The following is a 20,667-nucleotide window of genomic DNA, read 5'->3' on the forward strand; positions in this document are numbered from 1 at the left end:
GCAGCCAGTCAGCCTCTGGAAATGACGAATCACCGGAGCCCCCAGGAGTCCTCATTCTTCCTCCATTAAACCTCTCCTTGGTCCTGGAGTCTGTGTCTGCTTTTGTTCCATGGCAAGGGATGGCTGGGGACGTGGGGCGGGCTGCCTGCGGTGCGGGGACCGAGGGGACTCTCCTCCTCCAGCCGAGATCGATGCCCGTGCTCCGACACCTGGGCATGGGACTCCTCCTCTGGGACTCTCCAGTCTCGCCACCGGCTTCCTGTGGAAAGCCACCCAGCGTGGCACCTTCGTGTCCCCGGAAGGCCTGTGACAAGCAGGAGACTGCGTTCCAGCCAACTGTCTTCCCAGGCACATTTTTCTAATAGTTTGCAAATAGTCGTATTCCAATGGGAAAATTTTTGTTTCAGAAAACAGCCGCCACCCCCGGGCGACAGCCCTTCCCCATCCGCCGTGTGCAACGCGGCCTCCATCCGCCCCGCCTGGGGCTCCTCCCTACGAGGCCCCAGCTCTTTCCTTGCCTGGCTTGCTCGTCCCCGTAGTCGTGTCTGGGTGGCATCTGGGAAGGGGACGGGAAATACCCGGTGTAGGGCCAGTCCCCACAGCAGGAGGACGTGGATTTTCTGGACTCCGGTCCCCTAAGGGCAATGTCTAAAGCCACAGAGCATGAAGGCTCCACAGAGCAGCACCACAGCCCGGAATGATCTGGGGGATGGTCTGCATCCTAGACCGGGCTGGAGGGTATGAAGAGGAGGGTCTTTTTCCCCACACTTGGCCCCCCAAAGAGGAGCCAGCCAACCGCCCTAGGTTCCCAGCTGCTACAGTGTCACCTGTGGGCATCCTGCCACTGGGGTCAGCACTTCCCAGCAGGAGGGAGAGGACTAGCGTGGCCGAGGTAGGGCTCTAGGTGGGGCCAGAGCGCCCCCTGCTGCCTAACTGCTAAGGAACCCAAACCTCAGGTAGGCCTCACAGATTTCTTTGGGTCCCTGCCCAGGGAAGCTGAGGGTGGGGTTCAGTGCATACCCCCTCCCGGGGGAGTTTCTCCTTTCGCTCTAGACAACCCCGGAGGAACCGCCAGCATCCCTGTTAACGGGAAGCTCATGCCCACCATCATTTCCTTTCTCTCCCTTGCTGCATCCCTGAATGTGTCTGGTCAGGATCACATACTGGTGGCTTTCGGCAGCCCAGCCACTGGGCTCTGGTACGTTAAGAACCAGAGATGGTGAGCCACTGTTCCAGCCCCCGTGGAGTTTCCAAAGTGAGCAGACAACCAAGGAAACAGGGAAGCAAGGATTTGATGGAGTGAGTGCAGAGGGATGGGGGACCCAGTACCAAGCAAATGGATTGGGGGATGGGGTGCTCTAGCGGCAGATACGGGGGGCTCTAGAGGAAAACGGAGGGAGGCAGAAGAACATGGAAAGGCATTTCTCGGGGCAGGAACAGACACAGCCAACGTCCCTCCTCAGTCATCCCTTGTCCCAACTGCTTCCTCTTCCTTCCTCCTGCTCTCCCTCCTAACTCACCATGGCTCACAGTGGCTGTCCACCTCTCCTGGCTGGCCGCTCTGGCCAGGTCCACGTCTGCCAGGATCCACGGGACTCTCCTAGGCCTCTTACCTCAGCCCTGCTGATGAACACTTGGGTTTCCTGAATCCTGCACAAACCTGTCCACAATCCGGACACTTGAGAATTCAATCCCTGGGAGATGTTTCTTACCCAGGGAACTCAGCAAAGTCTAAACCAGCCGAAGCAACAGAAATCCTCCCGGGGAAGCAGGAAAGGTATAAAGGAGTCATGCTGAGGGAAGTTTCTCTACAAGTTCAGAGGAAGGATCAAGTTCACTCTGGCCCCTTTTAAGGCCAGAGGAAGTGGGGAGGAAGGGGTGTGGTCCCTATGGGCAACGGTGGCGGGATCTGCATGGGTGGAACAGACAGGCAGAGTCAGGAGAAAAGACTTGGAGCAGGAAGGCTCAGGAAGAGTCCGCCGGATGTGGGACGTCTCAAGGAGCGATTTCCCAGATGGCAGCTAGAAGGTTGGATGCAGGAAAGAGACATAGTAAGTGTACTTCTAGAGACTCTCAGGACAAAGGATGGCCAGTCTCTCTGCAGGAGCTATGATCAACCTGCACTCCAGCTAGGGAGGGTGGGGACAGCTTAAGGTCACCTGCACTTAGCAGAGCCTCAGCACTTAAACACATCCTGCAAATGACCATCTCCAGAGGCGGCCAACCTTTAACCCAAGGGCCACTTAATACTCAAGAGTCCAGATCAGAACAGAATATGTAATTCACACTCTTGTATCTTCAGCCTGTTTCAGCATAGTCTGGAGATGGTAACCAAAAAATCCCTCCTGAGGTTAGAGTGAGGACTGTCTATGCTATATGCCTTCCCTACCTGGCATGTAACGGCTGCTTGAAATCAGGACGACTCCCATTCCACTTCTTAGGACTCACTCTTCCCAGGGCTTGGGAAGCCTCTGCAGCCCCTTGACTTGCTCCTTCAGTCTCCTCCTGACCCCTAATTAAATGGTAGCATTTATAAGTCCTGCACACAACCTGAAGTCACTTTACATATGTGAGCCATTTAATCCTACCACAGTGCTTTCCAGACGTGTTGTGTTCCTTCTGGATTTTAAGGCGAGAAAACTCACGAAGGACAGAGCTCCCACATGCACACAACAGGGGTCAGAAGGGGGGTTACTGGATCAAACACCCCTCTCCTAAGCCCCGGTGCACACGGCTCCACCCAGGACCCTCGAGACACGCCTTCTCTCTCCATAACCCCTTCCCTGGCAGCTGCGGGGGGCCAGTCTGTTTTGAGTCTCCCTCTTTTCCTTTCAACAGACCCATATTTTCAAAGGCCAGGGAAATATATGCACACGGACGTCTGTCTTGCCCTGAAACCCAACCAGTTCCAAGTGCCTGACTCTTCCCTCCAGCCTCTGCCACCACCACCCCCCCCCCCCCCCGCCGCCCAAAGAGCACTGGGTCCACTCTCTCCAGAAGGCTAGTTCAGCGTGGCCATGCTGGTCTCCTGCCCCCAATGTAGGGTCCTCAGGGGCCCCTCACAGACCCAAGCAAGGTAAGGGAGACTCGCCTATCTCAAACCAGCGAGCCCTCCCGGCTCCACTATTTTGGTTGATAGCATTACCTTTCATCGAGTCATCTCAGACCTGAAGCTGTCCCCTTGAGCTATCCCTCTCCAGCAGCCTTCTCATTCTCCCAACGGTCCTCTCTGCTTGGAACCAACCCCCCCAACTGCCTCTCAGGCTGTTCCCTTTCCCCACATTCCAACTGACCAACCGCCATCTGCAGCCCAGCTCAAATCCAAGCCCCCCTGAGACTTGACCACACTCCGGCGTCTGTTAGCGTCATTTCCCAGGGTCCAGTACGTCTCAGCCAGTGAATCATAAATTCCTTGGGGACGGGAACTGACTCTTCTTCCATTTTTCATCCCCACAAAACGGGGTCAGCCTGGCACACAAAGCCATCGATATATTTTGAGTAAATGAATTCGGGGATTCAGTTAATGCAGAAAGTATCTGATCCATAGGGAGCCTTTGATTAAAAAAAAAAAGTTGGGGCGCCTGGGTGACTCTGTGGGTTAAAGCCTCTGCCTTCGGCTCAGGTCATGATCCCAGGGTCCTGGGATCAAGCCTCGCATCGGGCTCTCTGCTTAGCGGGGAGCCTGCTTCCTCCTCTCTCTCTGCCTGCCTCTCTGCCTACTTGTGCTCTCTGTCAAATAGATAAATAAAATATTTTTTTAAAAAATTAACATTTTTAAAAAAATATCAGATGTATTTCCTGACAGAGAAACATGAAATTGCCTGGCACACCCACGGCCCAGGTCTGTGCTCCAACTCGGGCAGCCATTATGCCTGCAGGTTTTATTGATTATTTATTGAGGTTGGAGACTCTCAAACATTCCTTGCGCCAATTAATAAAACAGATGTTACAGCCCACCTGGTCTAGGGGGCTTTGCACCAGAATACCAGAAGAGCTTGTTAAAAATAGAACCCCCATAGCCCCCTTTCTAAGAGCCACTAACAAGAATCTCTAGAGGGAGACCAGAGGGCGCTCACTTTTATCCGTTTGTTTTTTTAATTTTTAAAACTTTTCTCTAGGTAATTTTCCGACTGAATAATCAAGCTCCCACACACGCTTCACCCAGCTTCTCCAGATGTTAACACTTAGGTAACGGCGAACGCCAGGAGCAAAAGCAGGGAATGAACGTGGAGATGCTAACCAATTCCCAGACAGCGCTCACATTTCGTCAGTTGCTCAGTAATGTCCTTTCCACGTTCCAGGAGCCAAGCCAGGGCAGCACCCGGCACTCAGCTGTTGGAACCGACGGATCTCGGGCTAGTGAATGTGCTTACTCACTATGTCCCATGTTTGCGGACCATGGTCTTCGGGCGTGTGTGCAAACTGCCTGTTCAAGTCTTTTTCTATTTTTCCTTTGGAGATTTCATCCTCTGCCTCTCAGTTCTCCAGAGTTCTCTATGTATTAGGGAGCGTAAGCTCTCCATCTTTGTCAAGAAGCCCTTAGTTTTGGGTGTTGCAAATATTTTCTCCCTATTTTTTAGTTGTCTTTGGACTTTATGGTGTTTGAAATCCTTTCCTTACATGGAGCTTAAGTAGAATGTACCTGTGCTTTTTCTTTTCACACTAGTACTTATATGGTTTCATTTTTTTTTTTTACTTCTACATTCATGAACCATCTGAGTGCACTCTTCCATGCGATGTGACCTATGAATTTAATTCTCTTTTGAAATACCTGCCCCATTTCCCAGCACCATTTATTAAAAAGGCGATCATTGCCTCTGAGATTCGAGATGCCACCTTTATCCCACACTCAATTTCCTTTTGTACGTAGGTTTATTTCTGCACTTTCTGTTCTATTCCACTGGTCTACTCATGTGCCACGGCCACGCTGTTCTAATTACAGAGGATTTACTTTTTGCTTTAATGTCTGGTGAACAAGCACTAATGGACCCTCCCCCTTTTCAACATTGCAATGTTTCCCTGGATATTCTAGCAAGTTTATTTTTCATACGAATCTTACTATCAACAAACCCCATCCCTCAAAACAACTCCAAGAAGTAAGAAGTCACCAGAAACTTCCTAGAAGGTACCCCCAATGGCCAGAGAGTTCCTCTGGCCCACCATCAGCACAGGTGACATCTGGCGACATCAACAAGAAGCCAATCTGTGGGGTCTTATTCTTCCTGCCTTCCACATGGACCAGAAGCCCCAAAAACAGTTCCTAGGAGTCACATGGGGTGTCAAGTGAATGGCAGGCCTCCTCCTGGCTCGCCCAGCTGGGGTCCCACCAATAGATATAAGAAATCCTTCTCCTTGGGGCGCCTGGGTGGCTCAGTGGGTTAAAGCCTCTACCTTTGGCTCAGGTCATGATCCCAGGGTCCTGGGATCAAGCCCCGCATGGGGCTTTCTGCTCAGCAGGGAGCCTGCTTCCTCCTCTCTCTCTGCCTGCCTCTCTGCCTACTTATGATCTCTGTCTGTGAAATAAATAAATAAAAATCTTAAAAAAAAGAAAGAAAGAAATCCTTCTCCTTGAAAGAGTGGATGTCACAGGCCACCTGTCATCTCTGTGATTCCCATGAACATCCCAAAACAAAGACGCCCCGTCCACCAGGGAGCTCCAGCACATCCCCACCCAGGAGGAGCCCCTGAGCACCCCCCCAAGGATTCCACACACAGTTAGTTCCCTGAGACCTACTGAGAAGACGCAATATGCACCTTCCCCAAGTTAAGAATTTCCTTTTGTCCAAGAAGGGGCACGCAGACAACAATCTGAGGTTTGGGGTTTTTCAAAAACTGACCACTACAAAGACCACTGCCTGAACGCGTCCCTCCTACCCAATGACCTTCTCAATTTAGCTCCTCTCAGCTCTACAAGTAACTCAGAAATTGACGATGAATTTAACGCTTTAAATAAGTACTTTTCTTGTGGGTGAATAACAAGCATTCCTGTTATTTTGATGGGCAGCCAGGTTTGGAAACCAGGGACTAGAACCAAGCGGACTCGGGTGGTGCAGCTCTGCGGGGGGGGGAGCTGCTCCTGTTCCCTAGCAGAAGCCCTTGAGAATGCTGGACCCTCCACACCAGGCAGTGAGCAGTGGAGCTCAGCAAAGCCAGAAAGGTCCTCCGACTCACAGTGCTCGAACAATCAGTGATAACAGTCACCACGGCTGCCTGTCCATGCTAGGTTGGAGACTGCAGCCTGGCGAGGCCGGTGCAGGTGTAGTCACCACTTTATGGGAATAGAGAGGTCAAGGTCGCCCATCACGGCCGACCTGGAGACGAACAGAGGCCCCTCACTCCAGCAGCCGTGCACGGCTGTCTCCAAGACCTGGTCTTGTAAGGGCATGGCCACGCTCAGGGAATTTATGGGATGCTGGTAACCTAGAATAAGATGGAAGGGATTGGCCCTGTTCCTTCATAGAGGAGAAACAAATCCAGAAAGTGAAGAGACTTTCTGTGGATCCTGCAGCTGGTCAAAGCCAAAACAGAGACCAGAGGCCAGGTCTCATAGGCAAGGCTCCTGGCATTCAATGCAAACCATTTGGATGTTAGAGGCGATGCAAGGCTGCCCCCTGGCGGAAGGACTGGAAAACTGCAGTCATCCCTTCCTGGGACCCTGAAAGGCTTCACTTTGCATGCTGGTGGATTTCAAGACCCTGACCCTCCCTGCCAGGGCAGAAGGTTCTAGCTGATTTGCTAGTGCCCTCCTGCCGAATCCCCAGGACCCTGTCAACGAAGTCCTATCAGGGACCCAACATACACAAAGCAGTTTTTCCTCCCTGCATCCCCGAAATCACGGACTGCAGGACAGCTAGAGAGAATGGCTGTTCATTCATGGGCGAGGTCCTGGGATGGACGCCGAGGAGACCGAATGTGAGAAGATAAACCTGTCTGTCTCCTCAGAGGTGATAAGGTGCTGGGCATCTCAAACACAATGTGCAGCACCCAGAGGGCTGGAGGGGAACAGAAGGGAGGACCAAATACCCACCAGCGAATCAAGGGAGGGGCTCGTGGGAGGCATCATAGCTGAGCTAAGTGTGAAGAGGGAATGATTTTAGTAATGAAGAAGCCAGTGAGAAAGCCCCAGGGAAAGAAAGAAGGCAGAGACTCCCCTCACATTCCCTGGGGCCTGCTTTTCCCCTCAGCTCCTCACTCTTGCCCACCCAAGTCCTGGGGGGGGGTGTCTCCCAACACTGACTCTTCACAATAAGCCCCCACCCCCACCCCTCCCACTGCACCTGCCTCTCCTCTCAGGCCCTCCCCTCTCAGGCCTATCAATAAGCTAAAACTAGTTCTTATATACCTGCTGCAGAGGATCCAGAAGATTCCATACCCACCTCTGCCCCAAAGAAAGAGCAATCATCTTAGGGGAATAGCAAAGGTTTCGAAGAAGTGATGGAGAGAGAAAAGCATCTCTGCTGGTCTCAGGCCGCTGTGCAGGAGGAGCCCAGGAAACAGATTAGGAGGAGCAGGCAGACGGGAGGAAGGCAGGAAGGCCCTGGATGGACAGTACGTCTCACCTGGCTGGGAGGCCAAGGGTCTGTCTTACCACTGCACGGCCCTAATGGCTATTTCCCCTAAAGGATAGTGAGAAACAGCTCAAGCCTGGGCATGGGGACACTTTGCAAAGCATGTTTAGAGAGACTCCTAGAACAAAGTGTGTCCTCCCCTCTGCAACTTCTCAAGGTGAGAGAGGTAGAGGGAACTCTGGCTTCACGGCTCTGATATCCCCCGCCCCCTGAAAAGCCCTTCCCCTGTCAGATTCAGCCTCCTATTCTTGGGGCAGAGTTTGTGCCACCCCAGGATGAAAAGGAGGGGAAGCCACAAAGTCAAGGTTGGGTAGCAGCTGCGAGAAAACCAAACCCAAGCCGTGGACTGTCCATGCAGTACTCGTTGCTCAGTGCGCATTCTCCCACCGGCTCTTGAGTCTGGGCGGGAGATGGCAGCAGAGAGTGGCTTGGGGTGGGGCCCAGAGCCCTGCCACCCATCCTTCTGAATGTGGCGTACTTAGAGGTGGGTCAGCTCCTATCCCTGGATCACCCAGTCAAGACAGGAAACAGAACTGACACAGAGGGAACAACTGAGAACAATCTGGAAGCACAGGATGGGAAATCAGGGAAATAAGAGGGAATCAGTGTGAACCGTGTTACAAGAGTGACTTGAAACCTGTTTGCAATGGAGCACCAAAACCCTTCAAGGCGCAAGGAGGGGGAAGGGGCCAGTCCTACCAGATATGCAAATATATTGCTACTCGGGTGAAAGCATGAATCCCACAAGAGCTGGGGAGCAAATAAGCTGACAAGTCCAACGTAGTCATCTTACCTGTAATAATCGCTGGGTACAGGTACAGGCAATGAATGATTCCTTGGGAGCCATCTGTCTGGGCATCTGCAGCAGAAATTTCCCTTCAGGAATAAGGAAGAGGGGAAAGAAAAAAAAAAAAAAGGAATAAGGAAGGAAAGCCTTTCTAGGGATGGTTGTATGTTCTGCCACTCACCCATCTTGTTACAATGAAACTTAAAACCCTGCTGGGGCCATGGTGCCAGCCTTCTGACCTTCCAGATGAGATACCCTTATATGTAACAAGGGAGCAAATCATTGAAAAGAAAATACAAAAATACCAGCAAGTGCAAAGTTATCATAGCTTCTTCCCTGTGCTTCCCTCCCGAATTCACATCCCAAGAGTCCTCTGAAATCTTTTCTCCCTTGCCCTACCTCTCTCCCACCCCGAACCCAGGACCAAGCCTGGAGTCTTCATGCCCGGCTCTCCCGTCATCCGCTCCGCCCCCCACGCCTGCAACCGGGGCCCTACCCACCCACCCCCTTACTCGGGGGCGCCCCCTGCCGCCCACCCGCAGCCTCTGTCCCAGAAGATCAGCCCCGCCAAGCCATAGGTGCTCCCTCCCGCCCCCGCCCTCTGGACTGACACCTGGACTCGAAGGCCCCCTCTCACCTGTCCGCACCCGAGCCAGGCGCGCGCCCTCCGAGTGCCCGAGCGCGCCGGCGGGGTCACCCTCGCAGCCTGGGCACCTGCCTGGAGCGCCGCGGCTCGGCGCGCGTTCTCTCCGCGGAAACCGCTCCTCTCCCAGGAGCGACCCTCCTCCCCCGCGTGTCGGTACAAGCCAGCCGCGTGGGGTCCGCCGCGAGGCAGGGACCCCCGGGTCTGCAGGGAGAGACGGACCTGTGAAGGTGGCTCAGGCGGCGGTAGGGGCCGTAGACACGTCCCTTTAGCGATAAAAAGAAATGCGCCTCCCGTGGCCCTCTTAGCGCAGTGGGCAGCGCGTCAGTCTCATAATCTGAAGGTCCTGAGTTCGAGCCTCAGAGAGGGCACGAGGGTTTTGCCGCGCTCCAATGCACCGGGTGCAGAAAAACTTGCTGCGACGGTGCATTGAAGCCCCCCGGACACCGAGACGCCGCGGACGGAGGAGCGGAGACCCCAGCTGCCCGGGACCTCACTCAGCGGGAACGCAAGCCAAGGGCCACGGCCCCCTCCCAAGAATAAAAAGCCGTAAGTGAGAAAACTCGCCGTGCTGTCGCGACAGCGGGGAGAGGGACAGAGCGAGGCCGAGTGGTGCGCCTGCTTTTGCAGCACTTGCGAAACCGCGTCTCCTGGACCCCTCGCTTTGTCCCAACTTGACTCGGAGCAGAACCAGGTCTCTATGTTCGGTTCCGGCTGTCTCCGGAGACTGTGTCCTCGCTCCATCCCAGACCCCGCTTTCCAGAGCCAGCCCAGGTGTGGTGGGGGAGGACCTGGGCGCTCAGGGCGGGGGCGCCCCCCACGTGGCCCAGGACAGCAAGGTGGGGCGCGACCCTGGCGGCCCTGGCGAGGCCACGGCTCTACCCACAGCTCCAGCTGACCCCTGCAAGTTTTGATTATTCGGTTTACAATAGCTTCCAATTACTTTGTGATTTAGTCTTTTATTAATTATTTAGAAGGGTATTTCTTATTTTCCAAAATAGGGACATTTCTAGTTTTTATTATTCATTTCTATCTTAATTGGTCGCACTGTGGTCATAGCGATGTGGTTTGAAGTGGGGTTCCCGAGCAAAGAGTCAAGAAAGAATCCTTGAGAGGTTTTCGGTGCAAAAAGGGTGGCTTTGTTACAGACCCAGGGCAGGACCTTGGGCAGGAGCAGAGCTGGGATTGTTGAGGGGCAAGTGACAATCCGCTTTGGAGCTGGGGGGAGGTCAAGACAAAGGAAGTTTCCAAAAGGATTTTCGTATGTTAAAGATTTAGAGGATCCTGGAGGCCTAGGTAGGGATCGTCTAGCCAAGGTGGTTTTTCCCTTTAGCAAAGCATTAACAGTAAAACCGTCGGGAATTTCGGGAGGAATGTCATACTAGGCCTGCCTCAAGTATTTGTCAATGGGCTGCAAGTTAGAAGAAAATTTATCTCATTTATTTTGCCTTTGTTCTTCACATCAATAAAATATATGTATTATATAATTTTTATATATGTGTATTTTTTTACTTATTTTTAGTTTTTTTTTAAAGACTTTATTTATTTGACAGAGACAGAGACCACAAGTAGACAGAGGAAAGAAAGCAGGCCCCCTGCCAAGCAGAGAGCTGGATATGGGGCTTGATCCCAGGACCCTGAGATCATGACCTGAGCCAAAGGCAGAGGCTTTAACCCACTGAGCCACCCAGGCACCTCCCATTTTTAATTTTTAAACTAAGCTCTACACCAGTGAGGGGCTTGAACTCAAGGCCCTGAGATCAAGAATCCCATAACTCTACCAACTGAGCCAGCCAGGCACCCTAGTCATAGAATATACTCTATAAGAATTAAATCCACTGAGGGGCGCCTGGGTGGCTCAGTTGGTTGGACGACTGCTTTCAGCTCAGGTCATGATCCTGGAGTCCCGGGATGAGGTCCCACATCGGGCTCCCAGCTCCATGGGGAGTCTGCTTCTCTCTCTGACCTTCTTGCTCATACTCTCTCTCACTGTCTCTCTCTCAAATAAATAAAATAAAATTTTAAAAAAAGAATTAAATCCACTTAAATTTATAGCTCAGTGTATGATCGCATTTTGTAAATGCTTTTTGTGTATGTGGGGAAAAGTATGTATTTTGTATTGGTCATAGGCAATGAACTACATTTTCTACTCATGTTCATCTCCTATATTCTTTTTTTTAAAATCTGTGGTTTTTTGGGGTCTGTTTGAAATATTGCTTATTGATAGATTTGTCTGTTTTGTCAATTTGTATATATTTTGAGCCCATATTAATGCATGGAGCATAGAATTCTCCTGTCTTCCTGCTGAAATGAACCTGAATTGAACACTTACAAAGTGTTTCTTTTACTGCCAGTAGCTTTTCATTTTAAACGTGTGGTCTAATAGTAATATCAGCTTGCTTTGATTTAGTGTGTAGAAGCATCTTTTTCTGAGTTTCATACTTTATCCTTGTTTTAATGTTTCTTTTAAGGGCACCTGGGTGGCTCAGTCAGTTAAGCATCTCCCTTTAGATCAGGTCATGATCCCAGGGTCCTGGGATCCAGTCCTGCATTGGGCTCCCTGCTCAGTGGGGACTCTGCTGCTCCCCCTGCTTCTGCTCTGACAAAATCTTTAAATATATATGTCTCTCTTAAATATACATCTCTTTAAATATACATATATATATCTTTCTTAAACACATATTTGAGATATTTTTAACACAGTCATACAACTGCTACAGATTAATAGGAATATTTACTCTGTTTGCTTTTAATACAATTACTGGTATGTTTGGATTTAAATCTACCATTTGAAGAAGGTTTCCCTTTTTGTTCTGCCTGTTTTATTTTAATTCTAGTTATTTAACTGGTACCTGGGTGGCTCAATCTGTTCAGTGTCTGCCTCTGGCTGAGGTCATGATCCCAGGGTCCTGGGATCAAGCCCCGAATTGGGCTTCCTGCTCAAAGGGAAGCCTGCCTCTCCCTCTGCCCTCCCCACTGCCCACCCACATGTAGACACACATGTGCTCCCGCACGCATGCTCTAATAAATAAAATCTTTAAAAAAATTTTTTTTTAATTCTAGTTAGTTAACATATATCCTCTCTTCTTTTGGAATGCTTTATTATTATATCCATAGATTAATATCAAATTATACATATTAAGATCATACTGATTATAAATACTAATATTAATGTTATTCTTATGTTCTATTATGCCAACATTTTCCCTCTATTGTGAAACTGTACCCTTGTTTAATATTCTTTTAGTAATTAACCTAGAAGTCCCAATGCCACTACTTGACTTATGAAGACTACTATTAACTGGGACTTTTACCTTTTTTTTCTTTTTTAAGGTCATCTTGGGCACCTGGGTGGCTCAGTTGTTAAGCGTCTGCCTTAGGCTCAGGTCATAATCCCAGGGTCCTGGGATGGAGCCCCGCTCCCTGCTGAACAGGAAGCCTGCTTCTTCCTCTTCCACTGCCCCAGCTTCCTCTTTCACTGTCTCTCTATCGAATAAAGTCTTAAAAAGAAAAAAAAAATATTTTTGCCCAACATGGGGCTCAAACTCACAACACTAAGAGATCAATAGTGGTGTGCTCTACTGACTGAGCCAGCCAAGCACTCCAGACTTTTACTTTCCCGGAAAAAAATTTAGAACTCTTTTATCACTCTAGTTATTGCCTCCGCCCTTACATGGTTTCCTTCTTCCTGTTCTCTCAGACATATGCGTGAGAGTGGGATTGTTGGGTCACGTGGTAACTAGGGTGAGCGCTTTGAGCTACCGAACTGTTTTTCAAAGCAGCTGCACCATTTACGGTTCCATGTTCTCCATATCCTTACCAACACCTGCTGTTGTCTGTCTTATTCTAGCCTTCCTAGAGGGTGGATTTGTTGGCATTTTCCCAGTGAGGGTGAGCAGCCTTCCCCGTGCTTACTGGCCATCTGTGTGTCTTCTTTGGAGAAAAGCCTATTCAAATCCTTTGCCCTGTGTACAATTGGCTTGTCTTTTTATTGTTGAGTTATAAGAATTCCTGGTGTGTTTTGGATAGAAGTTCCTGACCACAAATAGGATTTGCAAACATCCTCTCCCCTTCTGTGGCCTGTCGGTCCTCTTTCCTGATGGTCTCATCCAGGTGCTCAGTTTTCATTTTGACTAACTTCATTTTTGAAGAAAAAAACACTGCAGATGGAGTCAAAGCTCCCTTTTTCTCACTTTACGACCCAGTTTCTCTCCCTCCCTCCCCAGAGATCACCACTATTCTGAACTTGATCTTTGTAATTCCCTAGTTGTTGATTTAATTGTGTAAAAGGCACGTACAGATCTTACACCATCTCCACCACCTGGAGGTGTACAGGTCAGCAGCATTGAGCACGCCCAAGCTGCTGTGTCTCTGGGGCCACACTCCATCTCCAGAATCCTTGTCACCTTGCAGAAGTGAAACTCTGTCCCCATCAAACACTCACCTTCCATTTCTCTCTCTCCCTCAGCCCCCTGCAACCACCCTTCTGCTGCCTGTCTCTGTGAGTGATCGGAGGACCTCACAGGAGTAGAATCACAGTATTTGTCCTTCTGTGACATTCCACTTCCCACAAGGCCTTCAGGGTTCACCCGTGTTGCAGCAGAGGTCAGAATTTCCTTCCTTTTAAGGGCTGAACCCGACATTCCCTTGTGTGTGTATTACCAATATATCAGATTTTCCTTGTCCATTCATCTATCAGTGGACATTTGTAATTTTGTGTCTGGCGCAGTGGATGCTTCCACCTCATGGCCCCGCAGTCCCCAAGAACCTCCACCTCCTTGCCTTGAGCTGGTAGAAGGGACCCAGAACCTGGGAGTGGAATGCCCCCGACTCCTTTAGCCTTGATCCAGGAATGAGAGACTCATTCCTTACTCAAGATCCGTCGGCAAGACCTAGGTACCTGACTGTATCTCGGTCAAAGGATGGCACATTTGGTCCCTGGCTTTGCATCTCCTGCCAGTGACAACTCTGAGCTACAAACTTGAGCTGTCTCAGCCGTGCCAACCCTAAGCAAACAAAGAGGAGGCAGAATGGGCAAGGATAAGGAAGCAGGCCTCTGTGGCTTGATTTCAGGAGCTGGGCTTTATCTACCTGCAGAGGCCCAGACAAAGATATTACAGAATGCCAGAACAAAAATCAGGCCTTCCAAAGACTCAGATAAAGCCACACATCTTCACACAGAGAGAGAGAGAGGGAGAGTGCGAGCCCTTCCTTGGGATATGGTTAGACCAGCTCATGGAGTATTAACCTGGGTCAGGAATGGAGGGTTGATGGGGTGCTGACTCCGTGACACAGCCTGAAGGGTTTGCACAGGTGCATGCCTTTCTTCTTGAGCTTTCTGAAGTTTCCAAGACATCTCTGACCCGCCAAAAAAAAGTTGCAAGCCAAACTAAGTCTGCTGTAAAATTCCTTCCCCACCTTGGAAGTTGCTGAGTGGGGTCTAAGAAATCCATCACAAGGGTTTGCTCTTTGAAAAAACTGACCACGTTATCATGCCATTTTGGTTTTTGCTTTTCTATTTTGTTAGTTACGAAGGCAAGTTTCCCCACCCAAACCCAGAAATCAGCAGTAAGAATAGTAACAAAGGAAAAACCCCCTACGTCCTATCATAAAAACCTGCGAGCACAGGCAAGGTGTGTCTGGGACAGAGGAAGCACACGGAGGGTCTTCACGTGACACCGAGGGTCACGTGAAGGTATCAGGCCATGGAGGCTGCCATGCCCTCAGCCTTCTGGCCTCCTCTGGGTCTTCGCCAGCAGGAACACAGCACGCAAACTTCAGTACAAGAGCTGGTAAACCGTGGCACTGTTCTTGGAGCCCGTGACCAGATACTGGTTGTCCGCAGACACATCACAACACAGGACATCTGTCGGCTCCTCTACCTACCCGGAAGGAGGCCAGAAGATCGATTACAGGCAGGGGCCAGGCGTGGGCCACAGATGAAGGCCACACACTTGGGGGCAGTTTCAAGGTGAAGGACAGACCTGAGGTTCAGTCTGGAGACAACGGGGCAGGTCTCGGGGCTCACGGTGGAGCCCATGAGGTCACAGAACCTGGAGTCCCCATTCCCCTGGGTCTAGTAAAGGGCCCCATATACTACCCCAGGGATAGTTTCTGTCACTGTCCTCGGGACCCGCCCCACTGGGATCTGGGCCTGTGAGCTCTGAGAGCCTGGGTTTGCAGAACCCTCCTCTCGATACCTGAAACAACCTTTGTAGAGAAGGTGCGGCTATGCAGTGGATCGACTCGTCGATCGCGGTCACAAAGTAGCTCCCTGGCGAAGGAAAGGCAGGTGAAGAAGCCAGAGACCAAGCTTGCATTCCGGGCCCAGGTCCCTCCCCAAGGTGACTGAGCAGAGAGAAGCTCTTCCTCTGGCCCACTGTGCCCATCTAGAAAAACCAGAGACAAGAGCCAAACCATTTCCTCATCTGGCCCTTCCCTCCAGCCCCACACGGGACGGGGCTCAATATCACTGCACAAAAGGACAATTTCATGGGGCTTCATGCCTTTTCTGCTGGCCCTGGTCTCCAGGCTGCTGTTCTGTGTAGGAAGGCACCGTTACAGGGAGAGTCGGAGAGCAGACGGATGGGGACAGAAGACAGGTAGGAGGCCAGGAGATGGGGGGAGAGGCAGCAGTGGAGAAGCAGGTGCAGAGGTGACAGCAGCAGGGAACCGGACACCTGGGTCCCCACTCTGCCCGGCTTGGGGCTGGGGAGGGAAGAACAGAGCCTGAAACAAGGCTGGACCCAGACTCTGCAGAAGACCAGACATCCTTGGGGGTTAGGGACAGGACCCCTAGAGGGGTCACCTGGCTTCCACTCACCACAGGAGGCAAACTTGAGGTTGTGGTGGTTGACGTATTTATGCAAGACTGCCTTAAACTTCTCCGGCCGGTGTGTGTGGAGAATTATGATGTCGCTTGTTCTCAGGCCTACCAGCACCCACTCCTCAGTGGGCTCGTGGGTAATGCTGAGGATCTGTTTGGAAGGAGGACCGGAGTCAGCGGTCCAAGCCGTCTACACGGTCATTCACACCCCGCCCCCCTGTGGAACTCAGGCCCCCACTCCCGGCCACGGGGACCGCCCGCAGCCCACTGGGGGCTGCCAGACACCTCATGCCGTAACTCGTGCTCCTGCAACCTCTGGTAGCTCCTCAGGTCCCAGGAATAGAGTCTGGTGTCTTCACCTCCTGTCCAGAACTTATTGCCTGCGATGTCCACGCAGCGGGACCCATATTCCGGGACCTCGTGCTTCCTGGCAGGAGAAGATCTCCGAGGTTCACGCACTGTCTCAACACCAGGACATTTCGGGCCCAGGAAGCCCCCACATCTAGTCTCCACACTGACTCACCGAGTCCTACTGCGCAGAGGGGCGAGGGAGGTCCAGAAAGGGACATGGGCCTTCCCAAAGACCTCACCGCCCTGCCCTCCCCGGGGGCGTACCTGATCAAGATTTGGTTCTGCAAATCCCAAATCTCAACAAATCCTTTGAAACACGCCAAGCAGATCTGGGCATTGGAGGAGAGCGCCAGGGAATAGCACAGGGGGCCCGTGGAGGCCAGCTGGGCCCTGACGCGCGGTGTGGGCGCTAGATCCCACAGGGTCAGGCTCTGGGACAGACCCCCGGTGATGAGGCACTGCTCGTCCGGGAACAGCTTGCAGGCCAGGACACAGTTCTGGTGGTCCTGCAGGAACAGTCCCCGCCCTCACTTAACCTCCTCGAGGGCCAGGCTCCGCGTCACACGACAGAGGTCACGTCTAGGTTCCCCCAGGTTCCCCCAGCCCTTCCCGAACACCCCTCACCTGCAAGTCCAGCTGGGCCTGCGGGGCCTTGCTGAGGGCATGCAGGGCACTCTCGTCCCAGACCTTAATGTAGCCGTGGCCACACGTGTACACGTGGTGAGTCGAGCTGCTGATGGCCACGGCGTAGACTTTCTTCCCGTGGAGGAGCCTGCCAACCTTCCAGCACCGCCGGGGGACCCTCTGCCTGACCACCGCTTCATTGGGAACAGGCGGCTGGGCAGAGGAGAACGCGGGTACCCATCAGAGGGCACAGTCCTGGCCTTCCATCGCCCATGGGCGACCACCTGCCCGGTCCTCTGACTGAATTCCTCAGTGTTCACCCGAGGTTCTGAGACAGCTCCGGCACCAGCATTGACAGCAGGGTCCGGCTCAGACACCCCCCACCCCGCTCCCGACACAGCTCTAGAAGAGGAGACACTGTGAGCCAAAGGCCCCACACAGTGGCAGTGAGAGCCTGGCAGCCAAGTTCAAAGGCAGCAGGGAGCTGCAGGACAGCCACCGCTATGGGAGAGAATCCAGGCACGCCACATGCCCTCCCCTTCCCTTACTAGCTTCTCTTTTGGGGAGGCATGGGGAAGGCAAAGATCCCAAGCGTAGAGAAAATAAGACACTTACAACTGTCCTGAAGAACGACCAGACTTCTTCCCTGGGCGGAGGTGAGGGGCAAGGCTGGCCTGCAGGGAAATATCAAGGCCCACCGGCTCACGGAGAGGGTGGCCCACAGCAACGGGACCGCGGGACCCAAGGAGAAGCCTGCTTCCCCGACACCAGGCCTCACGCCTCGTCCCCCATCTGAGGCCCGGCCTGGGGCTGCCACCTCCCCTGCCCACGCGTCCAAGCTGGGACTTACCAAACTTGGGTCCTGGCAGGAAGCTATGACACGTGGACGAAGGGTAGGGGGACACAGTGTGATCTGGAGAGCTCGGTGCCAGGATCTCCTCTCCCCAGGACAGCTCCCGCTCCCTCCCCCAGTCTGGTTCAAGCAACACCTACCTGGGGGCCAGCTCTGCGGCTGCTTCTGGCTCTGCCTGGGGGAGACAACTGGCCTGGAGCTCAGATCTGCCCAGAGTCGGGAGGACCCACTGCTGTGGGGTCCCGGCACTCGTCTCCTGATAAAGCAGGCCACGCTGTGTCAGGAAACTGGGGGCCTGCGGGGGCATTCCATACACCCCCTCTGGTTGGGACTGTGCTTGGTGGGACTGGGAGGAAATATCAGAGCTTTGGGGCACGTTGCTCATCTCCTCTGGCTCATCATAAATACGGAGTATACGAAACAATGCCTCATCCTCCTCCCTACTCATGCTCTCAGATCAGTGCAGTCCCCTAGTCACCCAGTTCTAGGGCTGTTCCAACAGCGTCCGGGCAGCCAATTCGTCCTGAGCTCCTGCAGCAAGAGAACAGACACAGATACAGGCATGGGCCCTGCTGGGGGTCTGTTTGCAAGGGTCCGAGAACACTGTGTTGCCAAAAGGATGCCAAAGACTGGCTGTGGACCAGTGTTTTATCCTACATGTTGGCCGGGATGGTGTTACGGGCGAAAGTGCACACAGACGTTTGGAGAGGTTAGTAGCAGGGGTTTGTTTTTCCTTCCAGACCCACAGAGGACATTTCTAGTCCTACGAAATCCAAGTCACCCTTTAGTCTGGCACCATACCTCTCCACGGAGGACTCATGCCCAATGTGAACATGGGGCAACTCTGCTCGTGTCACGGGCTCCTTCCCTGCCTTGAGGGGGCAGCGTGGAAGAACCGAGAGGCGTGCAGCAAACACGAGGTTCCCTTTGGATGGAGCTAGGCTCCCCCATGACCGAGGGGCTGGCTGGTGGGGCTATTCGTCTCTCCTACCCTACGGGGTAATTCTGAGGAATGAATGGAATCACGCAGGTAGAATACATAGAACTCTGTACAGTAGCAGCAGCCCTGTCACCGGCAGCGAGTGCATTCATCTGTGAACTGAGCCGGGGACCAGAGCTTTGAGGGCGTTAAGGCAGACCACGTGCCTTCTCCTCCAGGCCTCCCAACGGGGAGCCCCAGAAAGGGCCTGGGGAGCCCCAGTGCTCCACAGTGGAGGACAGGTGCTCAGGGACAAAACAAAAGGATCTTCCCCAGGGAACCAATGCTGGCCGACCAAGCTTGGTCCTTGCTCATAGACCCTGACGCTCCCCACATGCACGGGCAGTCACCCCGGGCAGTCACCCCAGAGTCACCCCAGGGACGATGTCAGGCAGCTGTATCGCCACTACTCTGGACGCTACTGGACGCCTCGAGCTCTCTCGCTCTGCATCTGGCCTTGAACTAAACACTTGACATAGGTGATCCCACAGCATCCTCCCCACATTTTACATATTTTAAAAACTGAAGCTCAGGTGAACAAATAACTAGAAAACACAAGGAAAAGGTTCAAATCCCCCTCCCCCTCCCTGCCCACCCTTCCCAGGTCTGGCTCTGAACAGTGTCTTTCCTGCCTTCCCACCAGAAGGAAGACAAAACAGCCGCTTCTTCAGCCATTTGATTCTTCCCTCTAGGACAAAAAAACCCCCAAAACAAAAACGGTACAAAGGCCGTTGCCCTCTGACCTAACACTGAAGTCCAGGCAACAGGAGGCTCTAGCCGCAGCGCCGGCCGGGACAGCAAGTGACTGACTGGACAAACCCCCGTCCACGGGAGGGGACTGGTGACAAACCCCGCGGCCATGGGGCAGGGACCGGTGAAATGTCACAGGACCTGCATCGCCTGGAATACAAAGCCGCTGGGAAAAGAAAAGGACACAACCTGGAGGACCAGGACAATTCCTAGGTGGGTCAGTGCGGGGAGAGGCGGATCCAAGGTTCAGAGCAAAGTGCCTAACAGGCAGCTTTAGAGAGGAGGGTGGCCATTAGAACCTGTCTTTGCATATGTTTTTGTGCACCTAAGAACCTAGGAGGAGGAGTTGCCTTTGGGAATGCAAATTGCCACAGGCAAGAAGAGCAGGAGGAAGATGGGTCTCTGCCCAGCTTGGGCTCGTTTCTGCACAGGTGTGGCTCTTTGAACCTAAATTTAAAATTGCTAGACCCGGAGTCTTTTTCTCGACTGAATCCTGCTTTCTCATCTTCCCCCATAGGACAATTTGGGGTCCTCATGATGCCTACCTACGTACTTGTTTAAAAATTTTAACAAATGCACCCTGACGCGCATCAGGCTCCTCGAAGTGGGCCAATTCGCAGAGCAACAACCCCCCCCACCCACCACCCCCGCCGGCCAGTGTGGTGAGGCAAGGCGGGAAGAGACTAGCAAGCGGCCCTCAGGTGAAGCTTAAAGGCAGTGGGGCCATTTAGCCAGGATCTCACATATGAAGAGGACTTCACCCTAAGAGTAAGACAAGCCTTTCTAGAAAGAGCAGAGGGAAGAATCAACATCGCTGAAACCCCCTCTGCTCTCACCCCAGAGCTGGAAATGCAGGGACCCCTCCCCTTACCCGCAACTGTTGTGCAAGCTTCAGTACAAAATGTTAGTTGCGGGGCTGGGGGGTGTGTTGGAGGGGAACGGGTCCCTCCTGCCGGCAAGTCAGGCCCTCACCAGTCCCCCCACTGGCAGGAAACTCACCCCTGAAGGTAGAAGGTCAAAGCCGAGAAGGGAAGGCCGCAGAACTGAACCCGCGCTGGGAGGCCCAGGTACAGCCTTCTCCCCTGCAGGGCTGCTATTTTTAAACCTTAGCTTAATTGATAATCAAGCCCTGGGTCAGAACCTGGGGCAGGTGTCTTCCGGGGCGTGGCCACCACTGACGTCTTCCTATTAGCCCCCGTGGCCTTGGGAGAGGGATGGCGTGGGGGTCCGTCGAGGAAAGTCAAGGGCTGGAGGCAAGATGGAGAGAGAAAGTTTTGAGGGCTGGG

The 20,667-nt window shown here is 52.7% G+C and overlaps 1 protein-coding gene and 1 long non-coding RNA gene across 2 annotated transcripts; both read right to left on the reverse strand.

Annotated features, from left to right (window-relative positions):
- Positions 1–3,234, reverse strand: LOC309853188. Its single transcript, XR_014305554.1, has 3 exons — positions 3,146–3,234; positions 2,390–2,512; positions 1–304 (listed from the first exon to the last, which is right to left on the reverse strand). It is a non-coding gene; the product is annotated as an uncharacterized lncRNA (long non-coding RNA).
- Positions 3,235–14,496: 11,262 nt separating this feature from the next.
- Positions 14,497–19,454, reverse strand: TLE7 (TLE family member 7). Its single transcript, XM_082711184.1, has 10 exons — positions 19,375–19,454; positions 17,793–18,183; positions 17,650–17,672; positions 17,415–17,473; positions 16,800–17,012; positions 16,440–16,681; positions 16,110–16,251; positions 15,822–15,975; positions 15,199–15,272; positions 14,497–14,880 (listed from the first exon to the last, which is right to left on the reverse strand). The coding sequence occupies exons 2-10, from the start codon at positions 18,098–18,100 to the stop codon at positions 14,776–14,778; spliced, it is 1,320 nt and encodes a 439-aa protein (XP_082567310.1). The 5' UTR covers positions 18,101–18,183; positions 19,375–19,454; the 3' UTR covers positions 14,497–14,775.
- Positions 19,455–20,667: the final 1,213 nt, after the last annotated feature.

Source organism: Mustela nivalis (assembly GCF_964662115.1).
Source record: "Mustela nivalis genome assembly, chromosome: 18".
NCBI lineage: Eukaryota > Metazoa > Chordata > Mammalia > Carnivora > Mustelidae > Mustela > Mustela nivalis.

What these genes read in the sequence shown, in the direction of transcription:
- TLE7 (XM_082711184.1), bottom strand. Translation starts at nt 18,100, where the DNA reads ATGAGTAGGGAGGAGGATGAGGCATTGTTTCGTATACTCCGTATTTAT. An exon ending in AGGCCCAGCTGGACTTGCAG is followed by an intron (nt 16,682 to 16,799) that starts GTGAGGGGTGTT and finishes CTGTTCCTGCAG; the next exon opens with GACCACCAGAACTGTGTCCT. An exon ending in CTCTACAAAGGTTGTTTCAG is followed by an intron (nt 14,881 to 15,198) that starts GTATCGAGAGGA and finishes CCTTCCGGGTAG; the next exon opens with GTAGAGGAGCCGACAGATGT.